Source organism: Onychomys torridus, chromosome 1, assembly GCF_903995425.1.
Source record: "Onychomys torridus chromosome 1, mOncTor1.1, whole genome shotgun sequence".
NCBI classification, from domain to species: domain Eukaryota; kingdom Metazoa; phylum Chordata; class Mammalia; order Rodentia; family Cricetidae; genus Onychomys; species Onychomys torridus.
This window is the reverse complement of record NC_050443.1, coordinates 175,025,871-175,050,262: the sequence shown is the minus strand read 5'-3', so window position 1 is coordinate 175,050,262 and position 24,392 is coordinate 175,025,871. Positions and strand designations below refer to the sequence as shown.

Genomic DNA, 24,392 nt, shown 5'->3' with positions numbered 1-24,392 from the left:
TTAAATATATATAATAAGCATGTGCCTTCCTGACATGATCTCACTCTCTTCTCTCTCTCTCTCTCTCTCTCTCTCTCTCTCTCTCTCTCTCTCTCTCTCGCATTCTACAATGAATTCATAGGTCCCTCATCACAAGGCTCAGAAAAGCCCACAAGGGTGTCCGGCTGGAAACACGTCGGAGCCCTCCAGTCCTTTCTGATTTCAACTGTCAGTGTCATTCCGGAAAGGCAGATCCCCTCTCTGCTTCGTGTATTTTCCTTATTGGTTCATTTATGCAGCACCGTCCCCGCGGCCCTGAGTGCATCTTTTTGTCATTCGGCTTCTCCACCATTAGAGCAGGCCGACACGCAGCTGCCTCTCCAGAGTGGCCACAGCCCAGCACATCACTTTTCCCCCACGGTCACCCCTTTGACGAATGTTCACCAACACTCATATATCATCCCCAAATTGGTCCAAATGAATTAAACACAGCTCTGCTTAACATTACGAGATTTAAATGGATTTTCTCTCTACAGGTCTGCCCCATAATTGGGTTTATCCATCTTGTTGAAGTACAGTTTACACTCGCTAACATCACGCCAATTCAAGCTACATTTTCTGCTCCAGTGACAGGAGCGGGGCAGATTTGTCATTGGATCATAACAGGTAATTCAAACAACAATTAGTTTGATGACCGCCCGTATGTCAATGTCTGTTCCCCATAGTCTGGCTCACACCCGATGCTCTCTGCTCCTCAAGATGAATTGTCCTGGCGATTCTTCAATTTCAATCATCAGCAATGCTTACCGGATCAACTGAGAAACTACTGACACAGGGCAGTCTCTGCCAAAGCCCCAGTGGGAAGAATCTCCCAGTCCCACTACGATGTACAAACACCACAGACATCCATTTTCAAGTCTTGGAAGTTGTCCAGCTTTCACCCAGGGCCATTAATTCTGGGGCTTCATCTCAACCTCAAAAATTTAGGGAGACAGCAGGCTTTGAGAGCAGAAAGGACTGGCTTTGTTTAAGTGGCCTAGGCACCCACATGCAGCAAAGCCCTCTTCCAAGGGTGACTGGCAGCTGCCAGAGCCTAAGGGTATGGCATGATCCCAGACATCACTACCTATCATCTACAAAGAGATAACCAAAAGAAAAAGTTGAAGAGAGTTTTTAACAGCCAGCGAACCTCCACATTCTGAGAACCAGAAAGTAGTCAAAGAAATGCAAACCAGCTTAGACATGGCTGCTCACTAAAGCCATGGCACCCACAGCCATGGGCAGCACACATCAGCACTAAGGACAGCTGACATCAGACTGAAAAACCCAGGACAGAACATCAAGTTGACAGAGGGGTTGAACGCCCCGCTCAAATTATTCAGTAGATGATAAACAAATGATTACTGACTTTCTATGTTAAAAAGGGGCTATTATTTAAAAATCTGGAAAAGCACTCCATTGCCATTTCCAATACACACTGACCTACTCCAATCTCACTCATATGTTATTTTCTTTCTGCTCAGCTGGATGTGTTTTGGTTCAATGGTTGATTAATTGGTTTGTTTGTCTGTCTGTGGCAGGATCTTATGTAGCTCATGTTGACCTTGAATTCACTTGGTAGCCAAGGATGACCTCCACCTCTGAGTGCTGGGATTACAGGCCATTTATACATGCAGTTTATACCGTGTTGGGATTGAACCCATGTTCATGCATGCTAGGCGAGCACTCAAGCTCTTGCCCTCTTACTACATGTCCAACTACTGGGACATGAATATGAGCAAAGCACGATCCCACCCCTTAGGAAGAGCCTGCATGCTTACCAAATGTCACAGAGTCAAGGCAGAATCTTTAAGTGACATAAGACAAATGCAAACAGCAACTAACAGGAGTCATAAATCTACGTTACCCAGTGAAGATGGCCAAGGCTATCAAATTCATCATGTGTGAGGCTCTTGACAGCAAATAAAAAAATATACACTGCATGTCAGGATAAGCCATCATACCCCAGGCCTGCAAACAAGTGCCTTGTAGGTGCCAGTGGCAAAGACGGCAGCTTGCATTCAGCAAGTGCCCTCCTGTGCGCCACTGCAATGCTCAGCCCAGGCCAAGCCCTGTCCCATCCAGTCTCTCAACAGCCTTCAAGAAACCCTCAGGTGACACCATTTTCCCCGATTCACAAATCGGGAGTAGAAAGCTTGGCATGCCTGAGACTCAAGCCCAGGCTATCTACGACACCCACCCTCATTGTCCCTGCTGATTCTTCTGTTTCCCTTAAAATAAATGCAAAAGCATTGGGGTGGGAGGCTACCAAAGTATCAGTGGACAGACGCACAACATTAAACTCGAACACTAGGCCAGTGGTTCCCAGCCAGAGGTGACATTGACCCCCAGGGAGCACCAGATAGTTCCTGGGAGTACTTTTAGTTACCATGTTTCTGTTGAGAGCTCTGTTGAGGCCATAAGTAGCAACACAGGATGGACAGTTCCCTGCACCAAAGAACTAGCTGGGTCAAAATATCATCGGTCCTAAGGCTGAGAGACACTGAGCTATGCTACCCCATCCTATCTGTCACTCACCCTATTCCTAACCTCCAATAGCAAACAACCAATGCAAAGACCAGACAGTTTACAGCCCTCAGCCTGCATGGTAACTGGCATAACCAATGCTTTTCTAAACACATGCCTCAAAACTAAGGTTTTATGAGGATGCTTAAAAGAGTCCACACCTTTGATTCTAAAGTTTCTATAATAAGATACACAGTACAGGTAGCTACTTTGAAACTTTCTTTTCCAATGTGATTAAGCACTAAATTCACTTCGAGCAGTGGTCAGGGTGGGACCCTCCACAATAAGACTTCTTCTGCCAGTAACAGCAAGCCAGCAAGAAGAGAAAAAAAGAAACAGCAGCCATTGATCTGCTTGATTAGGACTTGATACCAGCTGTCCCAACCAAACTCTAGAAACAAATGAAGTGTCAGGCCTGATAAGGCTCTAACTCATTTAGAAGGTTTGGTGCTCAGCTAAACAGTTCCCCTAATTGTCAAAGACATTATAAAAAGTATAAATACCAGAAAGCGAAACGTATAAACTTTCTTATACTAAGCAAACGTAGCCATCTGACTGCCACAGTCCAGGCCTCCATATACACTCGCTGTGGCCCACATGGGGACACTGGACAGCTCACAGGACCCTTGTTCTCACTTTCTGGTCAAAGACTAGAACTGTGTCTGCACGCTAATCCATCCTCTCAATAAGCATGCATGCTTGTCTCTGGGTGGACAATGCCAACAGGTGCGAAGGCCGTGCCACAAACAGAGCGAGCCACGGGGAACAGAGTGCAATGAGTCCAGGTTAGTCTGTCTGGCTAGTGCAGGGCAATTGCCACTGACTTGGAATCAAGACACTAACTTGTACTTAAAAAGAGAGGCGTAGGAGCTGGAGAGATGGTTGCTCTTGGAGAGGACCCAGGTTCAGTTCTCAGCTCCCACAGTGCCCTCTCTGAGCTCCATGGGCACCAGGCATACACATAGTGCATGTAATACAACATTCATGCAAGACACTCATAAAAATAAAGCTGAATTAGGCCCCTTGAATCTTCTCTTGCCCCCTTCCCACTAAGGTGTAGGACCCTGGGCAAAGGGAAGCCTGTTTGCTTCTCTGCACCACTCACTTTACTGACCTATCCAAATGGACTCTTCTTGCTCTATTGTCGAGGAGACAATATCAGCTTTGGCTAGTCTGATATGCACAAACCCAAGCCCAGCTTCAGACCAACACAGTCCAAACCTGTATTTCAGCATGACCTGCCAGTGTGGGAAACAGGAGATTGCCAAATGCCTCTGCTCCAGCTCTCCACTTTCCTGCCCACAATACCACCTCTTCCCACAGGTTCTAACCTAGAGACAGTGGTCACCACAGGTTCCCTGTTCACAGAGCCTTCTGAAACAGAATCCTACCATTCCATAGACCCCAACCCTCTGTAGAACCCTGAATGCAGACACCTCTTTTTTCTATGCAGGAAGAGTCAAGCTCAAAGAAACAAGCCAGCCTCCCCCGACTGCCCCCCCCAAAAGACCTTGGTACAACTCTCCCCCACCACAAAGACTATATGTGCACAGCTGTCCTGAGAAACTGCATGAGCACAGCTGCTATAGACTCCAGAATGCTAAGGCCAGAGTGCCTCAACTATGCTGCACTGAAGCCACTTGGAAAGCTATTACCAAACAGAGATGCTAGACCGGAGGGACACCCAGAGGACACTAATCGAGGTGTCTAGGTCAGGTGTCTGAGCCCTATTCTCAACACTTCCCAAGCACCTGTGATGTGCAGCCAGAGTTGGGAACCACTGCTTTGGACTCATGGTTCTCCATTGACCCAGAGAAGGGCCCTAGCTTTACTCAATAACACAGTAAAACTATCAACACAGGCACCCATACTAGACCTACAGAACATGAGCCTGGGATGGGATCCCAGTCTTCTAAAACTCTCCAAGATGTTCCCAGGAGATAGTGGCTCAGATTCAGGACACACTAACCTAGTCCTACAGAACAGTAACCTCCAACGAAGAGCATCCAGGACATGCTTGCAGCACAGGTCCATGGGCCATCTGTATAGTCTAGGAAGCTGGATGTTAGCCATGGCTCAAAAACAGGTAGGCCCTCTGTTTAGTCTTTTCAGTGCTGGGAACCCAACCCAAGGCATGCACTCCGCCTCTGAGGCACAGCCTTAGCCTTGCGCATGGCTTTAAGGCTGCTGCTGGCAGCTTAGCATGAAGCTGCCAGCAGCCTCCCTGCAGCCATAATGGCCTGGGTTGGGATCCTAATTGACTATGGGGAAAATAACAAGTCAGGTGTCTACTTCCTCGTTTGCAAACAGGGGTAAGGACAATAGTAACAGGAACTCTACTGCTGGGGTCCCCTCCGAGCACTGATGAGAAATCAATGAATAACCCATAGAAAGCACTTAACACTTGGCCCAGTGCACCAGAACTCAATAATCAAGCTAATATTATTAACTGTTGTTGCTGTCTCTGACTCCCACACCAAGCACTTCATTGTCCCAGCTACTCTTTCAGAACCAAATGCCCTCTTCATAGAAGCCTAGGAGGCAAAGGCCCTGACCGAAGCTCTCTGAAATAGAGGGACAGTCTGCTCTCACTCATCGGAGAAAACACTATCACGTGAGAACATCTGCAGTCCTCAGTTTCGACTGGGCACCAGAAAAAGGTCATAGCTTCCAATAAATAACCAATGGATTGATTTCAGAAGACTCTAAGGCTGCCCTCCCCAACCTTTAGTAGTTGAAACATCTCAGATGGAACTCGTGGCGTGGGCCCTGGGTTCAGTCCCCTAAACCACAAGTCACAATGGCCATGACGAGGACAGCTCTAAGATGAATCTTGAACTAAGCAAGAAGTCTATCAGAGCAGTGGTTCTCAACCTGTGGGTTACGACCCACCGACCCTTTCTCGGGGTCACCCAAGGCCACTGGAAAACACAGATGTTTACATTACAATTCATAACAGTAGCAAAATTACAGTTATGAAGTAGCAACAAAATAAATTTATTGTTGGGGATCACCACAACGTGAGGAACTGTATTAAAGAGTCGCAACGTTACGAAGGTTGAGAATCACTGGTTTAGAGTAAGATATGGTGTTTAGAAACCAGTATCTGGGTCTAGTAAAATGGCTCAGCATGTAAAGGTAGTTGTCACCAGCAAACCAAGGTCCATCCCCAAAGCTACACACTCACCAAAACACACACTAAATCAACGTAAAAAAAACAGAAAAATTTAACAGTATCTGAAACAGCACAGATGGTGGCTAAGAGCCAGGGGATTTTGTCTGTCTCACTCACAAATAAATTCCCAGTGAATGAAGTTCCTAAATGAGTGAGCTAGCACCCACTGGCTTCAGGAAACCTCTCAAGTGAGTGGCACCTCTCCAGCTCACTTCTGCACAAGCACACGGGCTCCTCCTCCGTTCTTGGTGGAAAGAGGATGTGCATGCACTCTCATATCTAAAGCAAGTGCTTATACCAAGCTCTGAACCTGGAGGCCAGGCCTGGTGTGCATGCCCTGAAGAAGTCAGGAGCTTAAGGGCAGCCTTGATTGGTAGTGAACTCTAGGCCAGCCTGAGCTACATACATGAAACACTGTCTTAAAATTTAGAATAATAATAATAGGGTTTTTTTTCCCTTAGCTTAAACAAACTGATTTGGGGAAATCTTTCCACTTAGCCCCACTCTACACATCCATGTGAAATGAAGGCCAGGAAATAGAGCAGGTAAAAGGACAGATTAAGAACAGAATAGAGGCCAGGTGCAGTGGCACACGCCTTTAATCCCAGCACTTGGGAAGCAGAGGCAGGCGGAGCTCTGTGAGGTTGGCACCAGTCTGGTCTCCAAAGTGAGTTCCAGGACGAGGGCTATATAGAGAAACATTGTCTCAAAAAACAACAACAAAAACAAAACAAACAAAACAAAAACATAACAGAGACCATCATCGGAACCCCAAATTAGGGGGAAACCAGGAACCCTCACACACTCTGAACAAATCTTCTAAAACTAATCTCTAGCCATTTCCACCATGTGGGCAGAACAAGGAGCTCCCAGCCACAGCACCTCACATGTCTATGGGGCCAAACACCCTTTCACATTGGGGTAGGTAAGCTTTCCATCCTTGCTGTGACTCCAGAAAGCACCCAAGCTCTGGAAGGTCCTGGGGACTCCAGTGAACCCCTGTTGAGAAGGCGTAGGGCCAAGTGCTTTGGAAAGCTCACACAAGATCTTGCAAGCTTACCAAGAGGGAAAGCAAACCTCACTGCAAAGTCTCCTCAGCTCAGCTGTGCAAACAAATAAAAAGGTCCATTTCTTCTGGATCATCTCCTAGGTGTCTTTGACCACAGGCACAAGCATGCACATGTATGCGAGTGCGCATGCACACACAGAAACCACTTCACATCTCCAAAGGAAAACAACCACGAAAGGTCTGCACAGTTTGTTTTTGTTGGGTGTAGTGCTTTTTCCCCTAAATCACATCTGACTTCGTGTTAAAACATCAACCTTTGGCCAAAATACTCTTAAAACAAAGCTTAATTGGTTTTCAAGTAGCCCTTCAGAGAACCCCGTCTTAGGTGGGTCTCCCTCCACCCTGACGACAGAACTTCTCTTGGAGCTGCAATAATGACCCAAGTAGGAATGTTGGAAGAGGTCCCTCCAGGAAAGCTACAGAGATGCCTAACTGTGCACAACCACCTGCAGGCCATCCCAGGAGGCGGCTCTGATTGTGCACATCTGCAATCAGGGCTCGATCTCCTGAGTCAGCATGAGTGAGTCAGCTGACAGAGATGGTGGGGGAATTTGGTCCTAAGAGCTAGGACCAGAGGCCAAACTCCTGCATGAGGGGCAACCCAGGAGAGCATCATCTACACGAGGCCTCCAGTCTTACCACTACCCCTCCTCAAATATGCCACTTACTCTCCTCACAACTAATTGCCATCCATTTCAAAGATGACACTCAACATTCCCTGGGCAGGCTTCTACCTATAAAAGATTAATGCAAAGCTACATATACACCCCTCAACGCCACCCCTAGGCACATTTTCTAGTGCAGGACAGTATGCTCAGACACTGACATTCCTTCAAAAAATGTCCAACACTACTAGTCCTGTATGTGGGAGAGGGTAAACCTGGAAGCAACCAAGTCTCCAACAACGGAGAGCAATATACACTGGACAATTCCATTTACATCCTAATTCGCAGGTTGGGGACAGGGAAAGCACAACACGAGGAGGAGGGAGGAACAAGGGAGACTTAAGAGTATTTCATCAGAGGGCAGTAAACTTCAGCCCTGGGTCCAAATCCAGCCAGTGTTGGTATTAATAAATAAAGCTTTATTTAAAAACACAGCCATGCTTTTCCCTTCATGCTTATCTCAAGATACTTTCAAACCAAAGTAACATCAAGTTAACCAGACTGACTATATATCCTCAAATTTTAAAATATACACAAGCCCCCATCTGCACACAGACATGGGTGAGGCCTCTTGGATGTTCTCACATTTATAAGTCCATCTTCTTCCTTACTAAACACTTGTGGACTGGGCTGTGTTTCAGTGATACTTCTAAAAAGCCAACGGTCTGGATGGTGCTAAAGGATCAAGCTCACACTTAGCATCCAAGAGTTCCTGTGTTCCATCACCAACACACACACACACACACACACACACACACACACACACACACACAGCGCAACAGAATTAAATAACAATTTATTATCATTGCTAATAATAACCATGCAGTACATATTTTTATGCCTATTTAGTTTTTGGTCCAGTTGCACTATGTTCTCAGCCATTCTTGCTGCCCTTGTCTTTTCCAGAACCAAGAAGGGCTGGATGGAATCAAAAGTGGGGAAGGGCCCAGCACAGCACCTGATCCCAGGGGACAAAGTGATGTGTCCACAGACTCAGTCAAAGGCCATTCACACCCACGGTGAGCCTGGCTGAGTACTGAGATGACCGAAGGGGTAAGGAGGGAGGGCAAGAGGAATGAACCTCATGTGACACCGGTGTCATAGCACCAGGTTATTTTAGGATGGAGCTTAGGGAGGAGCAGCAAGCTCAGCCCCTCCTGAAATACAGCATTTGTTAAGGTTACGCTAGTTTTAAGTCTCCAGGAGAGAAACGGCTGCCCCAACATCACATTGGATTTAAGCTTGGGATGAGAGAAAAGGCCAGATCTGCTGTTCTGTGCTCCAGGAGAGGCCACCCACGCCACTCCAAGGCTGCTTTCTCTCCCCCACTCCCCACGCCCCCCACTACCCACCCACTCAGGCTGCTGCTGAAATGCCCAGAGAATTCAGAGAACAATCTTATTCTGTCTGAGCTTTGCCTTTTTTCCCTCTGCTTCTTTTGTTTTGTTTTTGGCCATTTATCCTTTGATGATCACACTAAAACTACAGCTAGCTGCCATTTGGCTCGGCCTTGTGCTGGCCGAGCAGACACCGAGGGAGAATGGACACTTTTGAAAGCATGCAGCTCGGACTCCAATAAAATGTCCCTCTGTTTGCCCACATGGGCATCAGGCCTTAGCAAATAGAAGCAGAGGAGAACAATACTACCTGTTCATGGAGGAACAGGGATAGTTTCAGTCCTCCAAACAATAAGCTCTGTAATTTACTCCATCTTCCTCCTGAGAAAGGGCTTCACATGGCCCGCACTGTGCCAGGTGGTTTGGAGAAAGACGAACTGCATCTTCAAACAAGGGGTACTTCAGCACCGGCTGTAAAGAGCCAACAGCTGGCCTGGTCTCGGGCTGGTCTCCCAGAGACATGGCCCCAGCCAGCCTTTCCACACCAAGATAAGAATCACCGTCCTAGTCAGCCTCAACAATTCCCACACCCCAGGCAACAAGATTCCAGCCTCCTGTGCTGGAGTAGGCCTCCCTAGGCCTGAGGACACTGTGTTTATCCACCCATTCACCCAGAGCCAGGGGTTTAGACTTGCTCTCTAACCAAGCCCTGAGTCCAAACTGTTTTGCAAAAGCAAGACTTACTGGGCCTTAAAAGGAAACAACTTCCAACAGGAAGTGTGCCAGAAAGAACTGGAGCTTCCTGCTCACCACACACACACACACACACACCAATTGTGAAAATATCTGGGTGTAGAGGAGAGAAAGCCAACAGGTATGCTTTTCCCCTGAAGCACACATGGAAAATCAGTACCTTACCCAAGCACAGAGGCAACGTAAATATTTTTAAGCCCAGCTACTATAGCCTTGAAATAAATACAAAAAGACTAGGAACCAACCACATTTTTCAAAGACCTGCTGACTCATGTCTCTCACTGGGGAGAATAATTCCATTCACCTGGGGCAGACAGCTATTTCAAAGTAATAAGGAGGCTAAAACAGGTTTGAAATGGCAAAGCTAAGAAGATGCAATATGGTCAGTGGGAAGTAGGAGTTCCAATAGGCCACACAGGTACCCTCACACGCATGTACATACATGTATTTATGCGTACCCTCACACCCATGTACATACATGGTGCACTCAAACATGTATACTTGCACACATGAGCACCTGCACATGTCCACACACACCTGTATATAGGCACACATGTCCATAAGCACAAACACACTCACACAACAACCTGCAAAGGCTTCCTACCAGAGAGCCAGCAAGAAAGTGGCGTTCACCAAGCCGCCAAAGGCAATAGGAGGCCCTAAGGCCAGACTTCCATATTATAGCCAAAGCAAAGCTCTCAAAAGCCTCCTTGCCAAGGGTTCACAGAGAACACTCAAGATGTGGGTGTCCAGCGAGGGACACCTTGAGACATCCCTCACGGCAAGGCCATGCTGACAGACAAAAGCCATTGCTCTGCCCGACTCCACTGCTGCTCTGCTGCTTCTGTTCAGCCCCAAGTCTATACTAGTCTGTGGTTTGTTTAGCCCTTGGATTTAAAAGAATGGAAAGCACTAGTGGGTGGGAAACAGAACACTCATCAGAAGCCCGGATCTGCCGCCTTTCCTTCTAACACAAAAGGCCCAAGAGAAATCAACACTTCGGGATGGTCAGGTCAAAAGTGCTACTCTTAGCACCACTGACCATCATTTTGATCTACAGGAAACAATTCTCCCAACTGTCACATGGCCTCCTCACCAGCTCCCTCTCTCAATTCTTCCTGTTCACAATTGGCCAACCTGTTTTACTCCCAACTCAGGGCCCTTCCTTCAGTAAAAGGCAGTAACCACACCCACATGGGTTCTGAGCCCCCACGATGCCTGACAAGACAATCTTAAACAACACAAACTGATCTTTCTTTTCATATCTTTAAATCATTTTAGCAACATTTCTTCTGTTCTTCACTTCCCACCTCCCTCAATGATTCAAACCACCACCACCACCATCACCTATCATCATAATGACATCACCATCATCATTATCACCATCATCGTGACCATCCTCATCATCATCATCATCATCATCATCACCACCATCATCATTATCTGGGTGAGGGAGGCAGAGAATAAAAAGACACAAGAGACCTACACATGGGTAATTCAAGCTTCAGAATCTCTTGCGCCTCCTACCTGAATTGCAATCTGGTGTTCAATCGTTTTGTACGCAGAGTAATGAGTGCTGCCGGATTGAAAATGGAGCTGTAGGAAGAAACCAAATCAAAGCGTTCTGCTCATGTCACAGACTACAAGAAAACATCTTAAGCAGTTCATGAATAGCAGACAAACCTTCCTAGACTGAACTGCCGCCCTGGCATTCAGTCAAGACCTGTGGACTTTCATTATTACGGATAAGATGATCACACTAATCTGAATTGTTGCTTTTGTTTTGGGTTTGGGGGTTTTTATTAAGTACCCATTCAATAATAGAAAAGGGGAGGAGGAGGGGCAGGACTGGGAATCAGTGACGCAGACAGCAGAGACTGGAGCCCATAACGACACAAAGGAAGCCAGTGGGTGCTGAGCAGAAGGCTGAAGAGAACTTAACAGGGTGCTGCAAAAGTCAACAGAGTCTGGACACACAGGCAAGAGTAAAGACAGGGAGAGCTGTAAGAAGCCGCCAGGCTGCAAGTACAAGCCCCACCCCCGTATCTCTCACAACTCAACCCTGGCTCACAGACACAATCTATTTCTGGGAAACCAAATGTCTCTGCGGAATCCAGGGGCCACCCAGCAGCACCTTATACATTCTTTCACCATGACTAAGCCTTTGGAGCCTAAGACATCTCTACAACCCCGCACTCTAGTAATCTACACTACCCTCAATGGGAGCCAAGCACTGCCCAAGAGCCCCAGGTCGGTGAAGGACCATTTCTTAGTGAATACCAAGACTCCTCCCCAAATGATACAAGTTAACCTTCGGATGCTACTCAATGGGAAAAACATGCACCATGGGTTGAGGCATTTTATAAATAACCCAATAATCACAGAGAGGGTCTCAACAGGTATCTGAAATGTATTAGCATACTCAAACAGGTGAGGAAGCATCAGATGGCCTAATCCATCCTGCAGCAGGAAAGTCAGGGGTACCTCCTCCAAATACTTGGATCAACACCTACATTATCATCTTTATCCTCACAAACTGTAACCACGACTGCTTCAGAACTAAGTTACCAGAACCCTCTGTGCGCCAAGTACCATTGGGGCTGCAGTAGACTTTTAAACTCAGTTAATTTGTTATCTTGTTCCCTGGAAAGAGAGTCATTCAATAGGGTCTGTTTGCTCTTTTAAAAAGGAAAAGATTCCCATAAATTCTGAACTAAAATGTAACAACACTGTAATAATACAGTCTAAACCCACATTACTCAAAATGTAAGATAATAAGTACCCATTTTTAGTATACAATGGACTTGAAGAGGATCTCAACAGCCACCCTCCCCCGGCACCCGCCCCCCCAAAAAAAATCCCTAAGAAAATATGTTAATCAAATTAAAAGAAGACAAGCTAAAGTTGGGGGAAAAATAAAAATAATCTCTATACATGCCAAAGCTGAGCAATAAACCGCTCCCTCATACATATGGAGAAAGTAAACTAAGTCTCCATACGCACAGCCCCCACACATTCAAGGAGCCCATCAAAGTGATTGGCTGTAAAAGAAAGGTGCGTCTGAACCCTTTGTCCCCCAACCACCCACCCCAGTCAGTGGAGCTGGGATTTCACTCATTACTGTGACAATTTTCCATCATGTTAAAACAACTTTTGTGTGGGGGACAGGTCTCTTTGCGAGTTTGGAATTCCTGGCGACAGAACAACTCTTCTCTGAGAGGAGGTCCTCTCTCCTCCACAGAGCAGGCAACAGTAACAACTTGGTCCTTCCATTCAAGGGTTTTATTCTCCTCTTTTCCAATTGCCCAATTCAGAGCTTAATGGAAACTTGTCCAAGCTTCTGTTCCCACAAGCCCTGTGGAGCCCCAGGCAATCTGTACTCAGGGTAACCACAGGAATCTTACATTGTCAATTAAAATTGAATGGACACCTGATAACTTCCGATATGCCTTGGAAAATAATTTCATGTAGTCATCATCGTCTTATGAATAAATTAATGAAACTGTGACTATGCCAAATGCAATTTTCACTTGTCCAGTTCCATTCTTAATCCTTGCATTCACCACCTCCCCATAAAGCACCAATAAGCCTGGAGTGAATGCAGAATGCAGCAGTTAAAAGTAGTAAAAATACACACACACACACACACACACACACACACACACACACACACACACACACACACACACACGGAAGTTTCTAAAGACCCTGGCAGAGAAACCTGCATCAAGAATCAAGTCAATTTACCTCCAGTTAAGCGTGCCTGCACAGGATGCACATGTGGGCATGCATTCACCCTCACACCGTTTTAACACCTCCAAACAATGTAACTTCCTTAGGGTAAGCAGAAACCCTCTTACCCACTCACAGCCCCAGCCAGTGTAAAAGACCCCCTCAGAATCTAAGTAGGATTTCTCCCAACCACCAACCACTGTGTTCTAGAGAATTCAGAGCCTGGGCTACCTCCAGCCAGCGACAGCAAAGAATAACAAATGTTCTTATTCTCCTTGGGGTTTCTACCCTCTCTTTTCCCAAAAATGCTTTTTTCAAACACAGGCTTTAACAGCTTTTTTGCCTTCCCTATAAAACATGAAGAGGCCTTGTTTGTTTACAGCTCAGCTTCTTAAAGAGAAAATACAGATGCTCCGTAAGAACTTGCATTCCAAACTGAACTGGTCTCTTTTCTGCCTTCCTCTGCCTCCCCCCACCCCACCCCACCCACACACACTATAAGGAAGGAGAAGACAAAACACACTTAGGCCTCTATGTTTTGGAAGGGTACATGAAGACAGACGTCCAGGGCAAGAGGGCTTAAGCCTTATCTGATATTCAAAAGCAGGTGCTGCATGTTTAACACCTCCTGCACAGGCCACCTCCTCGTCCCATCACTGCAGCTTCCCTATGGAGGTGTGTCCTGTGCCTAAGGTAAGTGCCTCTCTGTCCCCTTGGACAGTCCAGAGCCAGCAGACTCCAGGGTATTTGGTGCATTTCTCCCCTCCTAGGAAGCCCCACAAAAATGAGACTTTCCTTTCCTAGGTCACGGCAGTCCAACACCCTCCCTATTAGAGGGCCCAAGCGACCAGGCCCCGCTTGTCCAGAAGAGTCAGGAAGAGTTGGTAGTTTTAAGCATACGCTTGCAACACGGCGACTAACTGCTCCCTTATTACCCTATCTTGATTCCTCTGGCTTTATTTCTAATCATTACCACTGACTCTAAATTCGATGCTACAGATACTGAAGATGAGAGATACCCAGGGATAGAAGAGGAACCAGCCTTTGTCAACCACAGGAATCTCATGCTCTAAGCCACAAACAAAGCAGCAGTCTTCAATGGGGAGAAGAGTAAATATTACACCAGTTCACGTCACTTAAGGGATGAGGAAGGGCATGGACTTACTTTTCAGTTTTATGAATCACCTAGCTTTCTCATATCTGTTTGCACGCACACAAACATATCAGATCCATTTCTTAAGCAGGTTGGGTTTTGGGAGGGGGGAGGCCTTGGTCTGTTTTCCTTTCCCTTCTTCTCACTTGAACTCTAATTTCCACATCATCAGCTTTAAAGACAAAATGTTTTCTAGTAGTTTATCTGAGACTTTGTCTTAGGTCCTCATCCTATCAGGGAGACTGAGGCAGAAAAAAAAAAAACAGATAATTGATGTGCCCCACAAACACACCCCACCCCATGTGGACAGCCTTTTTTATTCAATGGGAAATAGACTCTTGCCCAGGACCTAGGATGACTACCACCCATCCTGATGCTGCCTGCCCAGAAAGTGCCAGATAAGCCTCAAGATCCAGAAGGAGGTCCAGGGGGATGCCTAGAAGATTCTTGGGTTTATAATCCCTGCAAAGATCCAGACAGAGAATCTTTGCAACATCCTAAACCACTGTCTAACAAAGACATTGCCTCCTCACTTCCTGGTATTCTACCCCAGGAAAACACACGCCACAGATCGCGTGCCCTCAGACCCTAGAACACGCTCTCTCTCGCGCTGTCTCATCAGTCCATCACATGTCTATTTACCCTCATTAATTTCTTTCCTTTCTCCCCCTCCCCGCTCCCTTTTCCTCAACCTGAAACCCTGAGCTATGAGTCAGACCTGGATCATTAACTTTTACAGCTTCCATACACATCCACCTACTCACTTTTGGGGAAAGAAGTATTGACTTGCAACATTGCCTGAGACCAAAATCCTCTAAAAGGAAGAAAGGGGGAGGGGGAATGGCTTCGAGAAAGTTTTCTCTCCATCTCTACCAGGGGATGCTCCCTTCACTGTTTTCCTGCTTGGGCTACAATCCCTGGCAAAGGCAGGCTGGGGTGAGCTTGGTGCTGATAGCTGCAGGCTTTTCTGGGCCGCCTTTTGAGGAGAGTCTAGTTAGTGTTCTTTAAACATCAAAACATAATTAAAGTTCTTCATCTGGGAGTGAAGCTACAGCACATGTCTAGCGCACAGGGGCACGTGGCTGCAGTGCTGAGGCATGTTCCTAATGCAGCAGCTTTCATTAACACTTGCTGCAGAACACCCTCAGAACAATGTGCCATGGTTACCCGCTTAGCAGTCCCCGAGTTAGAACTCATAACGACCTCATCCGCATTACCGTGGACCTCATGTGTCCTTCCATGGGTATGCCATTGCGACTCCCTGGCTCAATAAAACTGACAGGGCAATAACACAGTGCCCCTCTTATTTCACTTTCTAAAACAAACAAACCCACCCAAAGACCCACATGGATCCTCTCAAATTTTTTCAAGCATTTTTACTAATATATTTAGTACATCATAATTGGCCCAGCACGGGGGAATCTAGTTATCTTCTCAGTAAATATTTATAGCATCACTCTTTCCCATTCATTGTGCATTTTCTTAGAGGATCTCACTGTAACCCTACATCTGCAATTCATTGACTTTACAATTTACCACATGTTGGGATGGGAGAGGTCTTAGCTCCATTTGAATCACTACACAAATATGCAAGTGATTTATCGGTTTTAAACTGGAGACTGCAAGAGAGGGACTCCGCTTTCCTGAGTATTACTTCTTCTGGCAGACCATGAACAATTACAGTTCGTACTAATTAAGCTCTGTAAATGTGCCGGGCCCTGCTAATGCCTACCAGGCCTCACATTTATTTTCATGATGCCAAACTTTGGCAGGCCATTGTTAACTCCTTCAGAGCTGATAATACCAATAGCTACGTCTTCCCACCGCAGCCTGAACTGTCTAGGACCACTTCATGACAAAAAGAAAAGAGAAAAGAATATATAACAGACTGAATTACCCACACAAAATCAGATGTGCCTAAGGAAGAAAAGCCTATCCTGGGAAAAGCGGAAAAACACAGTGCCTGATAACCCCTTCAAAGATCCCACAGCCCAGTCTTTGTAATGAGCTGTTAAGGGATTCACATATCCCTAAGGGCTAGTAAGTTTCTGCATTCCATTGATTAGAAAATGAAACCTTTCAGCCTGGGTCTTTAAGTTTGAGTTGGATTGGAGGGAAAGTATTTGCCTAGAAATGCTAGAGTCATCCACTCGCCTTGTTTTATCACTCAGCGGTCCCCACACTTGCTACACACACACACACACACACACACACACACCACCACCACCACCACCACCACCACCACCACCAGCACTATGTGGTCCACTTTGCCAAATGTTCACCAAAACAATTCACTCTTTAAAACTAAGTTAAAACCTCTCTCACAGCTGGGTCTGGACCTCAGATAATCCTCCAGCCAGACTCTCCACCTCCAGATGTTCGGGGGTAACTGATAGGAAACATATTGGTTGCCAGATAGAACACTATGGGTAAAGACAGGATGGCAGCCAGTCTCTCACTCCGGAGCAAAGCCACATAGTTTTTAAGGGTCCCTCCCAACTGTCCCCCTGTCCCACACAAGAAGTCAGTCCGTCCTGTCCTCTCCCTGCTCTTTAACATTTCTCAGTCAAACATTTATTCTGCACCTCTGGCTGGATACAGTTTCCACAGTGACCCCCGCAAGCCCAGCTCCCCAACATAAACCTGTTTTTTGTTTTGTTTCGTTTGTTTGTCTGTGAAATTCCTTTCATGGGATTTCCTCACTGTACCTCACTTCTTTTTAAGCCTTCATATTAACTACAACACTATACAATGTGTATATTTCCCCTTCTAGCTCAGTGGAACATCTTTTAAATTAATGTACATTCTCCCATATCAGGTTTCTTTAAGTAGTGTGGGAAATATGCACAATATAGGCAAAGCGGTCTCCAGGAAAAGAGAGGGGGGATTAAGAAAGGAAAGAGGGGGAAACCAGAAGACAAGGAGAAAGAAGCAAACACCCCAAGCAACTTTGCTTTTGAAAGGAGCATTAGAGTGTTGAAGCAGAGGTTCCTGAATTCCCATCCCTCAAAGTGCTTTATAAACGTGTGTAACAATAGCTTAGGGCAAAGAACAGGTCCACAGCCAAAGGAAGGAGATGACTGTCTCAGTCAACTGGGACTGAAGAGGTGCAGGGTGGAAGGAGAGGGAGGAGAGGGAAGGGCAGCTTTAGTGATGCATCCCCCCCCCATCTCATTGCTTATAATTAGTGAGAGAAATCTGAACCACTGCCAACCTTGAATATCATAAGGGCAACGTGGCGTCAAATATCTTAACATTCATAAGTGTTATGGGCTGCAAATAAAGCCCGTGGATTTATGACTCGGGGAGGTTGCCAGCAAAGGGCTGGGGCACATTTCAGCAGGCCTGTCGAGGTGCAGGTTTGCCTTTGGTTGTAAAATTAACCATTTCCTTCACAAATGTGCTCAATTATAAATCCGAATTGAAGATTTACTTACATGGTTGCCAATATCTACTCCCTAAAGAAACTCAGACACCCACAATCTACCCACACCACCCCCTCACACACACACTCCAAAACAAAACCCTGAAGAATCATGGTCAACCCTCTTTTTCAAATCATTGAAATGTGCCAGCAAAGTTATAAATGTGGTCAAAGATACCATCAAATTCCACTCCCACCAAGACTAGGCAGCTAGCTAGCACCTACTTCTTTGGAAGCTTACTTATTTGGCAACTCCGAGATTACTTTTTTTTAAGGGAGTAAATCATTCCCTGCCTAGTCTCCTCCCTGCCCCCAATACAATGTCATCCACTTCCTGTGCAGGAGAAAGCATCTGCTAAATCCAGGTTGTCCCATACTTAACTGCCAATAAACCAACTTCCACATAACTTCCAGACAGCTGGGGGAAAGGTCCGCGGGAGTTTTTAGTCACGGTCCTAAACACGCGTCCACACAAAAATTTGCAGCTGTCCTTTCTCTACAGTGCATTTTCAGTGTGATTCGGGAGCCCCTGTTGTGTGACATGTGACAAAATGCAAAATCCTCTCTCTCTCTCTCTCTCTCTCTCTCTCTCTCTCTCTCTCTCTCCCTCCCTCCCTCCCTCCCTCCCTCCCTTCCTCCCTCTCTCTTTCTCCTCTGCCTTCTCCTCTACCTTCTGCATGGGAGGGAGGCCAGGCCAGCACTTCTCAAATGGGCTCTGCAGACACTTTGTTGTATGCACCTGGGCACCTTGTGGGATGTGAGAAGGTGTTCAGATCTTGAAAAGACTTCTATCATAATCTGGAAAAGCATCGCCTCTGGTATAACCATTAAATGCCCACCCCACCCCCTTTTTTTAAATGGCGTGCAGAATTGCAGCCATCCTATGCCACTAACAGAGAAAGCAGCATTCTAGATGTCACTCCGGGAAGCCTTCCTGTAACTTTTTCACAGCTTGCTGAGAAACAGAAAGCTAGCCAACTGCCAGCAGCAACTCCAAAGACAATCCCTCTCCAGAAAAAGAAATCAGGGCTGAGGACTCCAAGCAAGAACCAGCATGGTTGTTCTCAAAGATAGAGGACAGCAGTCAAAGCTGGCGTTCCCTCAACGGTAGCAAAGTCCCCAAAAATGCCTCTCCTAGATGAGCCTTTTAGACTCCTAAACCTTCAGGAAGCCAAACTGCAAAGAACTAGCATATTAGACTTATAATCATTAAAATATGACTTACTGGGTGAATGCTGAACCCAGACATTAAACCCTAACTTACGAGATTAGCATAGAAGACTTGCTGCATAGAGATTAAAATCTAAACATGTCTGCCATAAATATTTCTGAAGGAGATGAAAACAATTAGCATAAATACGAAAGGAGGCTGAGAGCACCTGTTCCTTTTCAAGGCGATAAGCATTTTATTGTTTTCTATTTAAAATGTAATGACCTGTGTAATTACAGTAATATTACATTGTTATGGAGGGGCTTGGAATGTCACACTTTGAAAAGTGTTGTCAAAACAATCAGGGGTGAAGGTGGGGGGTGGGAAGACAACAGGGAAGGTCCAACATTAACCCTTCACACTCCAGGGTCTCAATCTTTGGTGTTAGGAAGGATTATGTTGTTTGAGAAAGTCGAAAACATCCATTTTCCATCCCCCCCCCCCCACACACACACACACACAAGCCAGAAAAAAAGTTGCCGGGCTAAATAAAACCTCCTCAATGAATAGGCTGCCTCTCGGTTTCCTTGAAATGCTCCATTCCAAGTTCAAAGATGAATTCAAGATGCTGTTACTTATCTACTCAACCTAGTAGCAAACAGCTCTGCTGAAAAGCAAACGCCTTGGGTAGATGAAGCTGTGTGAGGAGACGTAAAATGAAATCTCATGCCTACTGCAATTCCTTCCACTGTAGACCTATTTTTTGCAAGCCAGAAAAAAAAAAAAGAAAGAAAGAAAGAAAGAAAGAAGAGAGAAGAGAAAAGAAAAGAAAAGAAAAGAAAAGAAAAGAAAAGAAAAGAAAAGAAAAACTTCCCCTTCTGATGACTTTAATCCTGTAACAGTGTTTACTGGATAGAACACAATGTTACCTGAATCATACTACTGGCACTTCCAGCCCTTCCCTCTACTTAACTAGACTTCTCCTTAATGTATTTTTCTATCTCAATGTATCTTCTTCATAAGCCATTTCTATTACTGGAGCAAAGATTAAATTAATGTTCTGAGGAAATATTTGTCGTTTTAAAGTAAAAGCATTACTATCAAGTTTTATGGCTTCTTTGGCAATTAAAAGATTGTTCTAGAGATGATGTATTATTCATCAAAAGCCGATTTAATGATACTCCTTAATTCTTTACATTTTTAAGCAGAAAAACAGAAGTCAGGGTTCCAGAGAGTCTATTTTTCAAAAGATTCGGCCCTTTGGCAGGTACTGTTCACAAGTCACAGAAAATGTACCCAAAAGCACACCAACCAGGAGGTAGGAAGAGAATGAATGAGCTTACCCCTAATTTGTGTTTACAACTCCCACTCAAAGCCAGACCCTATGAAACCCTGAGGATTTCAGACCGGGGACCGCTGGCTTGCCTGTGGGTTCCACCCGGGGCTGTATCGAATCTGGAATTGCAAGCTGGCCCTAGCGTCCAAAGGCGTCTAGAGGAACATACAACCGTCTCTCAGCTCCTTGCCAACGCTCCCGCTCGGCCGCCTAAATAAATAATTTCAATTTTGGAGCACACAAGCTTACCCAGGTAAGGGAAAGGAAAGAGGCAGTGTGCACAAAGGTGTCTGATGTCTGACATGCAAATACTAATAGCCTACTGGGTTCAGAAATGCCTTCTCAGAGTCAATCTGATGTCACAGCAGAGGGCCACCCGCTATGTCCACAATTAAAATAACTAGACGCTGTCTATCTTACAAAGCCCACAAAGGGGGCCGTGGCTTGGGAGCCTTCCTTGTCTCACCGGGAAATCATTTATTTGCCTTTAACAATTTCCCTGTTTCCTAATTACAGCACAACACAACTGTGTGGGTTTGAAGCGATGGTGTGGCAAGATCGCCAGCGGTCACGGACGTGCAGTTTGAAAGGGTCAAGAAAGCCAACAAGCCTGCCTTCAAAGCTCAATATTCAGATGGCCTTTCGGGCGGCTAAGTGGATTTTAAAATAAAACGAAAGAGGTCTGTGTCCTAAAGAGAAGGGGAGGAGGGGAGGAGGAAATTCCCAGGATTGCTTTGGAATGTTGCTGGGTCTAGTTTGCTAACACACCGATTCTTTAAGATCCCGTAAGCTACCAAGAAAAATACCAGGCGCTGCTTCCGAGGCCGCAGAGCAGCCTCCGGAAAGCGCGGGCCCTGCTGGGCGGAGGTCAGGCTGTACCTCTGTCTAGGCTTCCAAGGAAGGCACCGGCTCTGGGGGGTTGGGGGGTGGTGAGTGTTTCTCTTTCCTAGGCACTAAAAAAAAAATTACCGGTCTAGCGTGCTCTTGCCATTCTGCCAGAGCCAAAAAAAAAAAAAAAAAAAAAAAAACAAGTCAAACCTGATAGTTAATATTTTAATGCTTAAAAACACTTGTAGATTTGGCTGACTCCAATCCCAGCACGGCTCAATAGTGGGCACATTATTTCAAATTGCCACTTTGAATGAGCGAAGAAGGAAAAACAAAACTAGTGTGTGTAAACACGAGGTAGGGACCACAGCCAGAGGTGCAAAGTGACAACCCCGGGAAGCCGGGCACAAACGCGGCTGATGTGTCTAGAGCTCCATAATCCAGGCTTTTTAGGGAGGAGGGGGAGGAGGCAGGGGACAGTGTGAGGGCAGGGGGCAGAGGCTCCGGGGGAGGGGACGAGCAGGAACAAATGTCTGCGGTGGGTGCCGGAGATGCGCCGCAGGGAGCTCCCGGGGAGCGTGGCACCCCGCGCTGCCCTGGGCCCCTCAAAGTTCGGTAGCCGATCCCCCAGAAGGGGAGGCATCCCCAAGCCTCCTACACCTCCTTGAAAGCGCTCAAACTGGCCTCTGTCCCCTCCCCAGGGGCCCACAGTAGCTGATCTGGGAAAGGAAGGCCTTCACAGCCCATCCGAAGGCACCGAATTTCCCTTGACACAAAAGTCCACTCAAAACAGGCCATCCTGACTACACACAAACCCAGAAGCCTTCCAAACGGGCCTTCCCAACACGCACGGCTCGCAGCTAGAGCGTGGTGCAGCCAAGCCCTGCCGGGCCTGCAGAAAGGAGCACGCCCAGGGCCCCCGGGCCTGCGAGGGGACCAAGCCTGGCAAGTGTGACCTTCCCGTGCAAGAAGGGGCCAGGAGGCCCGCGAGCCTGCGATCGCCACTAGAAAGCTACAGAAATGACCGGCTGGGGACAGCGCCGGGCGCTTCCGCAGGGCCGAGGCTGCGCGCTCAACACCGCAGCGCCTGGAGCCAAAGGCACCAGGAACCCGCGCGGCCCGGGCCGCCCGGCCTCCCAGCCAGCAGCCAAGGGGTTAAACTGGGGAAAGCCCAAGACGCACAGAAGAGGGAAGGAAGAGAGGGAGAAGAAAGAGCCACACAGTCCCAGGGACAAGAAACAAACACCACTAGCAAGGGGGGAGGGGGAAATCAGAGCTTTAAAAAAAAAAAAGAGAGAGAGAGAGAAAAGAAACAAAAAGAAAATTTTTTTCAAAAAAAAAAAGAGAAAGAAAAATTAAAAGTTCTGACTGGCATCCCACCACCCCAACAGAGTCCTGCCTGGGAAAGAAAAGGCTCCCCGAATCGCGAGGCAAGCACAAGGAAAGCCAGAACATGGCGAAGCGCAAACAAACCCAGTCCACAAAAGGCAGAGAAAAAGTTTGGAGAGTTCGGGCCGCGAGGGGGGAGGGGAGGGGGGAGGGGCGGGGCGGGGGAGGGGCAGGGCATGCGGGGCCGGCGGGCGGGCGAGCGGGCGGGCAGGGCGGGGAGCGCGGTGGCACTTACGGTTCGGGCGGTGGGCGAGAGCGATCCGTTGGGGAGGTAGGGGCTCGTCAGGTCGGGGATCATGATGAAGGGGTAGCCGGGATACGGTGGCCCCTTAAAGAGCCCTCCATCTTGCCTCTTGGCCGCTAACATGGCGGGGTGGCGGAGGGGACGGCGGCGGCCGCGCGGCGCGGGAGAGAGCGGGAGAAACTTTTTAGCAAGTGTCCCCCCGAGGGCCCGCGCGCGTCCCCGGGGCCCGGCCGGCACGGGAACTCGGGGAGGGTGGGTAGGGAGTGGGGCGAGGACACCCGCCAGGCCGACCCCGGGGAGGGGAGAAACGCGATTGCGCGGTTTTGGGGGCGCGCGGGGCGCACTCACCTTCTTCCAAACTTTCCCGGGATTTATCTCGGAAACTTTCGGAGCGAGGCGGAGGCCGTCTTTCCGCCTTCCCGGAGGGGCAAAGTGGGGAGGGCGAGGGGCGATCGCCGCGCCGAGGGGTGCGGGGGAGGGAGGGAGGGTCGGCGGGGAAAGGGGTGCAGAAAAACACGGTTACAAGTTTTTGCAGTCAGCAGCCGGGGCAACCGTCCGTGCCGCCCGCCGCCCGCAACCCCGACCCGCTTCGCCTTCCAGCCCCAGTCTCCGAGCCCGGGAACCGGCAAGAACAACCCCGCCAGCCCGAGGGCTCTTCCTACCTCGGAATCGGAGGAGCTGTTTTGATTCGCCTCTGATTCATTGACCAGCGACGACTTGACATCGGCTAAATCCCTCTCTGCCGAGGAGTTTTCCGAGTTCTTCTCCTCCTGCTCGCCCTCGTCTTTGAAGGAGATCAGTTCGTCGTTAGCGCCTAGGTCATCTCCTCCACCGCCGTTCAGCTGCGGCATTTTTTTCACCCACCAGCAGCAATTTTGGAAGAAAATGAAGGAGGAAGAAAAGCAAAAAAAAAAAAAAAAAAAAAAAAAAAGTTTTGCGAGCCCCCCAAAAAAATATTGCAAGAAAAAGACCAGTCCAAGGTTAACTTTTTTTTTCCTGCTTTGGGGTCTTTCTCTCCTGGGGAGGGGAAAAGAGGGAGGAGGGGAGGGGAAGGGGGAGATCTTCTGCACGCGTGAGTTTGGGTTTCTTTTTTCTCTCGTTCCCAAGGATCCGATCAATGTGCAAAAAAATAATAAATAAAAAAGGGGGTAAAAAAAAAACAACAACAACAAGAAGTCAGATATAAGAGCAAAGGGGGGGGAAGCCGAAGACACCGAAGGAGCTCGTGCCGCTCGGATTTGAGTGAGTTGAAGTTAGACTGAGCTTTTCAGTTCAAAGGCGGCGCTGATTGACAGATAGAAAAAGGGGGATCGAAATCCGGAGGAACGGAGTAGTCTGGGAGCGGAGATTATTGACAGGGCGAGAGGAACACACTCGCCTTAATGAGATGCCAGGGGGCGGGGCGAGCCCGGTGACGTGTGCATAAATAAACAGCCGGGGTGGGCGGGGCGGGGGCGGCCAACAATGATCCTTTGGGCGCCGGGAGAGGGAGCGGGGCGGGCCGGGGCCGCGGGAGGCGCGCGGGGTGCGGCCTGTGCGCAGTGTGCGAGCCGGGCGCCCAGACGGTGCGGGCCTCGCTCCTGGAGGGGGCGG

General features: G+C 47.6%; 1 protein-coding gene across 47 annotated transcripts in view; it reads right to left on the bottom strand.

Moving 5' to 3' along the window:
- Tcf7l2 (transcription factor 7 like 2) overlaps window positions 1-24,180 on the bottom strand; it is a 193,144-nt gene extending 168,964 nt beyond the window's left edge. For 16 of the 47 annotated variants that reach the window (XR_004943575.1, XM_036172804.1, XM_036172844.1 and 13 more), the window contains exons 1-4: window positions 23,462-23,691; window positions 23,148-23,214; window positions 22,791-22,915; window positions 11,071-11,139 (exon numbers count right to left, since the gene is read on the bottom strand). Coding sequence is in view for 43 of the 47 variants with exons in the window: in XM_036172804.1 (XP_036028697.1) it covers window positions 11,071-11,139; window positions 22,791-22,915; window positions 23,148-23,214; window positions 23,462-23,650 (450 nt within the window). In the remaining 4 variants the exon portion in view is untranslated. Of the gene's footprint in view, window positions 1-11,070; window positions 11,140-22,790; window positions 22,916-23,147; window positions 23,215-23,461 lie in introns of all 47 variants that reach the window. The other 31 variants (XR_004943579.1, XM_036173075.1, XM_036173144.1 and 28 more) reach the window with 12 other exon arrangements.
- Window positions 24,181-24,392: the final 212 nt, after the last annotated feature.